This window comes from Neophocaena asiaeorientalis, unplaced genomic scaffold (genome assembly GCF_003031525.2).
Source record: "Neophocaena asiaeorientalis asiaeorientalis breed wild unplaced genomic scaffold, Neophocaena_asiaeorientalis_V1.1 scaffold489, whole genome shotgun sequence".
In the NCBI taxonomy this organism is placed as follows: domain Eukaryota; kingdom Metazoa; phylum Chordata; class Mammalia; order Artiodactyla; family Phocoenidae; genus Neophocaena; species Neophocaena asiaeorientalis.
Window position 1 is genome coordinate 3,947,744 of NW_020174791.1, and position 9,213 is coordinate 3,956,956.

A 9,213-nucleotide genomic window follows, 5' to 3' on the forward strand; every position below is an offset into this window, starting at 1 on the left:
TGTAATTCATCTTGGCTGAGCCCCTCAGTCTCCCCTCTGGTAAAGTCCAGAAAATCAGCCCAGCTGCTCTGAGCGCCTGTGCCAGGCCGAAGGAGCACCCTCACACTGGGGCCTGGCCTCTTGCTAGGGGCTCCCTGCGTCTGGACACCTGGGCCCTCTCCCACATCCCATGGCCAGGTAGGGTGAGCAGGGGGCTACAGGCAGCGGAGGAGCAGCCTGGGATTTCCCTACAGGCTTCGCTGACAAATGTATCATGTAGCTTCCCAAGTAAAAGGCTCATAAAACGTCGTCAATGTTCATGACGGTTCATAAAAACGATCAGTTGAGTGGACAACTTCAAGATGAGGTGGAGATAAGTTAAAGACGTTTCCATCGTAATTGGGCTCCAGGACCCAGACCTTCTCAGAAATGTAAATAATAACACATCCGGGACTTCCCTGGTGGCGCAGTGGTTAAGAATCCGCCTGCCAACGCAGGGGACACGGGTTCGAGCCCTGGTCCGGGAAGATTCCACATGCCGCGGAGCAACTGAGCCCGTGAGCCACAACTACCGAGCCTGCGCTCTAGAGCCCGTGAGCCACACTACTGAGCCCGTGCGCCACAACTACTGAGCCTGCGCTCTAGAGCCCGCGAGCCACAACTACTGAAGCCCGCGTGCCTAGAGCCCGTGCTCTGCAACGAGAAGCCACCACAATGAGAAACCCATGCACCGCAACAAAGAGTAGTCCCCGCTCGCCACAACTAGAGAAAGCCTGCGCGCAGCAACGAAGACCCAACGCAAAAATAAATAAATAAATAACACATCTGGCACAAAGCCAGGCAGCAAGTGGGGCCACTCAGTGCTGAACGTCCACTGCCTGCTCGGTTGGGCCCTTCCTGTGCCTTCCCTGGAAGCGCTGGACCAAGACTTGACCCCACTGAGCAGACACCACAGGCACCACAGCCTGGGCTCTGCCCACAGACTGTCCACCCCTGCCCTTTTGAAACGGGGGACTTGGGTCTCCCCAACACCCCCCAACCTCCTCATCAGGTTCCCTCATTTTTATCTCCTTACTACATCTTGGATTGGCAGCCCCCTCAGCCTCTCTGCTTCCACCATGCCTGGATCACCATGGACTGGAGCAAACCCCCAACCTGCTGGGCGAGGCCTCCAGCAGGACCTTGTCAAAACATACACTGGTTACTCCCCTGCTCAAGAACTTTCAGTGGCTCCCCACTGCCTGAACGACAATGCCAACAGTCCCAGCATCTAAGGCCCTTTAGCATCCAGTTGAGCCAGGCCTACCAGCTTCCCCTCCTCCCTTCTCACATCCCCTTCCCTCCCTCCTCCATGTCTTTGCAGACATCCCCTTTCCCTAGTGAACTCCTATGCATCCTTCAAAACCCCACTCACACATCACCATTCTCACATCCCAGTGGTTCTCTGGGAGGGTGGGAGGGGCTGGTCATGGCCTTAGCTCTGGGCAGATGGGCTTCAATGTGCTAGGGGGAGCGCACTTTGGCTTCAGGGTTGGGCAGTCCAGCACCCACGGCCGTGCTGCTGTCACAGCCTAGGCACAAGTCAACAGACAGACGACGGACTAAGGAGAGGAGGAGGGGAGGGAGGCTGGAGAGACTTAGAAGCAGACCCAGGGGACATGGAGCAAGAAGACTCTGTCCTGCGCATGCACAGCATGTGGGGGCAGCCTGGCCCCGGCCCGGCCCTACCTGCAGGACGTCTCTCGGAAGGAGATGTTCACATCCCAGTGGGTGTGGACTCTGCAAAGAGAGAAGCAGAGGGTCAGTGTGGCCTCCAGGACTCGGCTCGGGGACAGCAGGACGTGTGTGTGTGTGTGTGTGTGTGTGTGTGTGTGTGTGTGTGTGTCTGTGTGACACACCCTGTGTCTGCCCTGGAGCGCCAGCCTCAAGGGAACTGGGCTGGCTCAGAGCACCCTCAACAGGCTGCCGGCTGCCGCGAGGACAGGCCCACGGGGCAGAAGCCAGCTCCTGGCCTCACCAGACAGAGGAATTGGGAAGGGCAGAATTGAGAGCCCGAGTCTCGCCTTCTTGTTGCAGTGGAACCAGAGCAGCCCCCATGCTGTGCTGGGGGTGGGGCTGTGGCTTCCTCTGCACGTGTCACTCGTGTCACTCATGTGACTGAACCCAACTTCCTAGTTGCTAGAGCTGCTCCGGGCAGGGAATGAGCCCCATGGCCACTGTCGGCTCCAGTGGTGGCCCCTGGGTCCCGGCTGCTGCCAACCTGCCTCCTGAAAGCGACCGTCACGCAGCGGAGGCAGGCGAGGGCAAGAAAGGAAGCAGCTCTGCCCTATGCCCACGCTCTCATCCCAGCAGCACCCCTGAAAAGGCCCTCGGGCTGATGGAGGGCAGTAGAAGGCCCACGTGGTGCTTTACCTTACCACGGGTAGGAGTGGGGGCTGGCGGGGGATGTGTGTCTCGGGTGGCCCGGACGGTTAGGGTTAGGGTAGGAGAAATTGGAACATGTTGAAAGACCAAGAAAGGGGCTTCCCTGGTGGCGCGGTGGTTGAGAGTCCACCTGCCGATACAGGGGACACGGGTTCGTGCCCCCGTCCGGGAGGATCCCACGTGCCACGGAGTGGCTGGGCCCGTGAGCCACAACTACTGAGCCTGCGCGTCCGGAGCCTGTGCTCCGCAGCGGGAGAGGCCACAACAGTGAGAGGCCCGCGTATCGCAAAAAAAAAAAAAAGACCAAGCAGGAAGAGAAAGGGCCTAAAATTCTGGGGATGCACAAGACACGCTGGACAGACAGATGATGGACGGACAGATGGATGGAAGGATGGAAAAAGGGGTGCGTGGACAGAGGGAGGGGCCTCTGTCAGGAGGGGAGAAGGTGGGAGGTAAGGAAGGGTGGCCCCAAGCCTGGAAGGGACAGTAGGAGCCGGGGGGAGCAGCCCCTCTGGTGAGAGCGAGCGTGGGGCCCGCCCAGCTCCCCTTTCCCCGCCTGGCTGCGGTGCCACCAGACCTTCCTCCTAGAGACGCCTTCCTTCCTCACACCCAGTGGCTCCGGGCCTCCTGGCCAACTACCCTCCGTGGCCTGCTCTGGCCGTGACCACTGGTGGTGCCTGCTCCCCGGCGATGCCACCGAGTCCTGGCCCGACACTCGGCCCCCAGGCGGGGGCAAGGTGGGCTCGCAGCCATCCTGCGGCATGTCCCCGGGGGTCCAGGTTCTGTTTCAGCCGTGGCAGCTATCAGCGTCCACGGAGACACAGCAAGCTAAACTGGGGCCCTATCCCCAGGGCAAAGGCCCCCCACCCGAAGCCTGATGTGGCCTTCAGCTGCCTGGAGACCCCAGTTCTGATGTCCCCACCCTGCCAGAGCCCGCGTGCCCTCCCACCCTGGCCCTTGAAGCACCTTCTTTTCATGATACGGACATGCGGGTCGTCCTCCTGCTTCAAGCCCAGCCGCTGCCCACAGGCCGGGCCACTCCTGTCACTGTCACCACTGGCTGAGAAGCTGGGGGTCAGCTCCTTCTTCAGGACACGGTCAGGGGGCAAGGCAACTGTCCTCTTGTCTGCCAGCCGCCCCCGGTTCTGGACAGGGAGTGGGGAGAGGAAGGTTAGGACAAACCGGGTCACTCAGCTTCCTGGGTGCCTACAGCAGAGGGACCTCCAGCCTCCAGGACCGTCACAACCGGCCAGAGGCCAAGACAAGAGCGGGGGGCAAGGCCTCCACCAGGAACCCCTGAAGAGACTGCCTTCCACTCCACCCTGGGGGGCTGGGGTGTGGCAGTGCTTTGTCAGGGCTCCACACTCGGCCCAGGCCCCTCCACAGGCACTCGCCTGCTGGAGACCAGCACGGCTTTCCCAGCTCCAGGGAGCGCCGAGGGGCCGCGAGTACCCGCGGGACGCTGTGGGTCCTGTCACTGTTCAACGTGCAGTTACCTCTGCCTGCATGTCTGCCTGGCAACCCCCCTCACACTCTGCGTGAACCCCCCACCCATGCCAAGCCTGCTTTCTGATTAGTGCCAAATGGAGCCCAGCTCAGGGGGAGCTGAAGCTGACCCCTGGCAAATTGCAGGCCTTTGGTTCACAGGTCACCTGGCAGCTGAGACCCTTTGTCCCACGGGCCCTGGGAGGGGGGGGGCTCTGCCCCCTGGGTTAGGAACTAAAAGATTCCGAGTTTTTTAACGAGGCGCACCTGTCCCGGTCCTGCGACCGCCACGTGAGCAGGGAGCAGGGGCACACGCGCAGGGCCCCCCCAGAGGCGCTCAGAGCCCGCGCAAGAAAAGCTCCTATTGTCTGGTGGGCAGGGGGCTCTTTCTTATTTAATAACAGGTGACTGGTTCAGGGAGGTGGCAGGGGCCTGGGGCTTACCTAATTCTCTTTCATCTTTTCAGTGACCGGGGCCTCCTAGGACCCCGCCCTCCTGTTGCTAGGACAACGTGTCCCCGCCACACGCAGGACACACGCAGGAGCTTGGGGAAGAAGGTGTCCAGGGGGCTCTCGCCCCTCCCCACACAGCGTCGCCCTGGATCTGAAGGGCAGCGGTGTGCAGCCACCACAGTGCTACCCTCCAGAGGAAAGGTTCTCTTCAGACCCAGACCACCCTCACCTCCACACGACCCGCCCCAGCCCCAGATTTGGGCAGTGCCCCTGCCAGGCTCTGGGAGCCACAGTCTCTGCCGCACCTGCCCTCACACATCCACCCAGGAGGCCCCCCCATGGTCGGCTCTGCAGCACACACTCAGCAAGATGGACTGGGCAGTGCTGGGGATGGGTGGCGTCGGGGGGGGGAAGGAGCCGGGGTAGGCCTGCAAGACGAGGGGGCCTGGCCTTGGCTCGGTGCTACACCAGCGACAGCAGAGCTCTGGCGAGGCGGGGTGGGGGGTGGTGACTGCCCATCTGGGCCCCGAGCCTCTTCAGGCCAGGCTCTCGGGGGAGGGTTCCCAACAGCCCTGGCCTGTCAGGAGTGTGCCCAGCTGCAAAGCCCCCTCGGCTCTGCCCTTCTCTAGCCTGCTGCAGCCCAGGCAAAAGGACCTCCTCTCCTGCCTTTCCGCTTTAATTAAACTGTTCTCTTAAGGAAAAAGTAAATGCATGTCTCTCTGCTTCTCATCTGTGGGACAAGGAAGAGGAGAGGGAAACAGAGCAGTAAGGCTGCCACTTGGGGTGCGGCCAGACCAGCTAGGGTGGCCTGGGATGGCCCCAGGGTGGGGGGCCAGGATGGGCAGCCCTGCTGACCCTGGCCAAGGACAGGGAACACACACGCCTCCTACGCACACCAGAGACCTCAGCTGCTCACCCCTGCTCAGCACACAAATTTAAGAACTGGGTGCTAAGCCCCTGCCCCAGCCAAGCACTGGCTCCTCAGACAGCGAGGGTGGGTCTGTGGAGACGGCTGCGTGAGCCCTGCACCGCGTGCACAGCCATATTCTGTGACCGTGCGGTGTGCACATACCTGTGGACCTGGCCACGGGGAGTAGGGGAAAACAGTCTCTCTGTGGAAGAGGTGGGGCCTGGAAAGACAAGGGGGTCCATGAGACTGCTTCCTTCCTAAGGGAGGGGTGCAGGGATGGGCCTGGGAGGGACCGGGCTCAGAAGAGGCAGGCCCAGGTCTGAGCCATCCCTCATGCAGGGCAGGGACCTGGGAGCCCCTGACAGGCAGGCAGCTCTGCCAAGCAATGTCCTAGAGGGGGCTGATGCTGTGCTCAGGCCACCTGCCCACCCCCCTCCTACGGGAGACCTTCAAAAGGGGATGATGGGAGAGGCAGGGCTCCTCTCACCCGGGCAGAAAACCCAGACCAGCCTGGAGGGTGTCCTCTTGGGCACCAGCTGCTTGAGAAGGGGACCGAGAGCTCAGCCTCCTGCCCCAGGCAGGTATGGTGGCAGCGGGCAAAGGTGGGCTGCCTGTGTACATGCTCTGTCTGGGGGGCTCTGTGGGCGGGCATGCCTGTGAGTATGGCGAGCTCATGCCAGACAGTGTGTTGGGTGGGCACGTGGGGAGGTTCAGCTGCGTCCTCTTCCCCTGCCCAACTTGTGTGTCTTTACAGGACTGCATGTGGCTTCCTAGCTTGCCCACCCCCAGGGCCCACGAGGAATCCAGGACATCCCCTCCCCCACCCTACCGCCAGTCCAAAGTAAACAAGCTGAGGGCGGCCTGCAGGGTCCTCTCAGGCCTTCCTGGCAGCGGGGCTACTGAGTGGTGCCAGGAGCCATGGCCCTAATGGGCTCTCCCCCAGGGGCTCGAACTGTCCCCCTCAAGGAGAAATTTCATTTTCAGGTTCACCCTCCAACCACTGCTGCCTGGAGGGCATGCGATGGGGAAGGCAGTGCTTCAGGGGCAGGCACAGGCCCCGTCTCTCTTGCTCCCCTAGGCTAGTGAGGGGTCAAGAGACGTCTACACTGGGTTGGAGGCCCCACACCAGCTCCCAGCTGCAGTTCTCTTGACACCCAAGGCCCACACTGCACCTCCTGTGCCCCAAGCTGGGTTGTATCCCCGGACACTCCTGGACATCTAGGACCTTGCCCTGTAGGGCTCCAGCCCTGGGCACCCAGAGATGCACGTCACTCACATCCAAGCCTGTGGCCACCCCAGAATGTACATCCAGGCCAGCCGACACTGTCACACTGTCACATCCCAGAACAAGCATTCCCTTAGGACTGGCCCCTCTCCCAGGCTGGGCCAGCTGACATGGTGACCCCCTCCCGACCTGTGACAAGGCAAAGTCCCCAAGCCCCAGTCAAGTGACACTATCCAGGGAGGAATCCTTCACACCGTGGGGCTGTCCCCAGGACCTCAGGAGAAGCAGCTCCCAGACTCCCAAGGAGAGGTTCCAGGATAGGCAGGACCCTGCCCTGCATCAAGGGGGCGAGGGCTCTGGTGCCCCGGGATTCCCACCCAAAGTCATCTCCTCTGTTAGTCCCTGGGGGCTCCCTCCTGCCCATCGGCAGGGCTGAAGTTAGGACTGATCCTAGAAAATACAGGCACAAGCTCCGCAGCGGAGAAACAAGACCCCGAAGCCCCAACTTTTCTCCCGCATCTCACCACCGGGGAGGATATTCGACAGCCTGGACAGTCGCAGATCGGAGGATGCACCTGCAGGATCCCCTTGGACATAAGCGTCTTCAGACTTTTCCCTGCGAGGAGAGCCGAGGCAGGACCAGTGAGGGAGCGGGGCGGGCACAGGTGGGGCCGGGCACGCGGGCACGCTTCCGGGGCGCTGTCAGGGTCAAGGCCAGGTTCCCTCCCACCACGACTATGAACACCCGCCTCCGTCCAACTTCCGAACCCTCCGCCAGGTCTCGCGGCTCACCCTACCCTCGCGGACGCCGCGGGGATCTGCAGAGCTCAGAAACTCAAGATCCGGTGAGCGCCCCCCCCTTGACGGAGGGCGGCCTTCTCCCCTCCCCCTGCGCCACTCCTCCCGCGCTCCACGCTCTCCAAGCCGGTCCTCCGGAACCCGGAGACGGGCGGAGAAGGGTCGGGCCCGGCGCAGGTGAGCGGCGCGGTCCGGACCCGGGACTGCACTTGACCTCGTGGAGCCGTGAGCCCCAAAGTCGACGAGCGTGACCGGGCCCTTAACTTTCTAACCACCCTCATCCCGCGCTCCACGCTCTCCAAGCCGGTCCTCCGGAACCCGGAGACGGGCGGAGAAGGGTCGGGCCCGGCGCAGGTGAGCGGCGCGGTCCGGACCCGGGACTGCACTTGACCTCGTGGAGCCGTGAGCCCCAAAGTCGACGAGCGTGACCGGGCCCTTAACTTTCTAACCACCCTCTACCCCCGGCCTGGCGCTCACCCCGCCTCCCCCACCGCATGCCCGCTCTGGCGCCCGCACGTCGCGCCCTCGGAGCCAGACTCCTGCGGGAGCCCAAGCGGCTGCTCCCAGCCCCGCCGCCGCTCGGCTCCGCGCGCGCTCCCGCTCCGACGCGCGCCCCCGCGCCCCCCACCTGCCTGCGCCACCCCTGCACCTTGCCGTTCGCTTTACCAGCGCGCGTCCGCTCCCGGCCGCCTCACGTGTGCCCCTCCACTCCCGCCAGAACCGGTGGCTCCTCGACCCCGCAGGGGAGTGCCCCGCCCAGTCGGCCTCCCGCCCGCTCTCCCGAGTTCCCGTAAACTTCCCCGTGAGCCTCAGGCCCAGGAATCCCGCAAAGACCTTCCGGACGGAAGGAGCCGCCGGCTCGTGCGGCCAGCGCTGCGGGGACCGCGGAGGCCGAGGGCGCTCTGCCCGGGTCCACCAAGGCGACCGTGCTTGGGGGAAGGGGGCGTCTCTGCGGTGGCCCCGGAGTCGCAGCGCCCTCTCTAGGCAGAGATGGAGTCTCCCAGGTGTCAGGACGAGGGGGGTCCGGACCCACGGGTCCTCGGGGAGCAGAGGGGAGGGACCGGAGAGGCCCGCGCCCCCACGGCGGCCGCACCTTTGTGGCGGATGCTGCGCTTCCAGTCCTTGGCCGTCTCGCGGCCGCTGACGAACTGGAACTCGTTGGGTGTGAGCCACTCGCCGCGGTGGCGGATGGACGGACCCTTGCTGCCCTGGCAGAGTTTGCGCACGTAGAGCAGCGCGCGGTTGGCGCCGCACTCCACCTCGATGCACGGCTCGCCGTTGTCCAGCAGCGGCTGGAAATCCGGTGCCGCGGCCGCAGTGGCCGAGAAGCGCTCGAGGGCCAGAGGGTCTCTGGGCAGGTGGAGGTGCGGGGCGGCCTCGTGCAGGCTCAGGTAGGCGCGCGGGGCGCGGAGAGGCGGGGGCAAGAGCGCCTCGTAGCCCGCGGTCGCGGCTGGTAGCGAGGCAGCCGGGGGCAGGGCGGCCGCGGCGGGCAGTGGCGCCAGGTAGCCGGGCAGCGGCGGCAGTGGCAGCGCGGCCAGGGTCGGGTGGAAGGTGGCCAGAGCCAGGGCGAGGTCTTCGCGGCCGGGTAGCTCCTTCTTGACCGCCGGCATGGTGGGCGGGTGGTCCTGCAGCCTGGCTCTCCGCAGCCGGCCCAACTAGTTCCGGCCCGGGCTGGAGTTGGGTCTCGAGGGCGGGGGCCTGGGAGGCTCCTGGCCGCGCACCCGTCCTCGCCGCTACTGCGCCCCAGCCGGGCCACCTCGGACCGCTGCCCGGCCGGCTGGCGGGGCCTCTGCGGCCTGAGACATGGTGCTGCCGGAGCTGTATCGATCCCCGATCGACCCGCCCAGCGCCGCAGCTCCAGGACCCTGGGGCTCCACAGGGCGCTGGGCCACCTGCGCCCGCGCCCCCTGGGGCGGCCCCGCGCCCGGTTTGCTGCTGCG

General features: G+C 64.4%; 1 protein-coding gene across 1 annotated transcript in view; it reads right to left on the reverse strand.

Moving 5' to 3' along the window:
• Positions 1-8,473, reverse strand: part of SAMD11 (sterile alpha motif domain containing 11) — an 18,833-nt gene extending 10,360 nt beyond the window's left edge. Inside the window, exons 1-4 of the mRNA XM_024760297.1 lie at positions 8,367-8,473; positions 7,000-7,091; positions 3,370-3,548; positions 1,708-1,758 (exon numbers count right to left, since the gene is read on the reverse strand). Of these exons, the coding sequence (XP_024616065.1) occupies positions 1,708-1,758; positions 3,370-3,548; positions 7,000-7,071 (302 nt within the window). The 5' untranslated portion in view covers positions 7,072-7,091; positions 8,367-8,473. The remainder of the gene's footprint in view (positions 1-1,707; positions 1,759-3,369; positions 3,549-6,999; positions 7,092-8,366) is intronic.
• Positions 8,474-9,213: the final 740 nt, after the last annotated feature.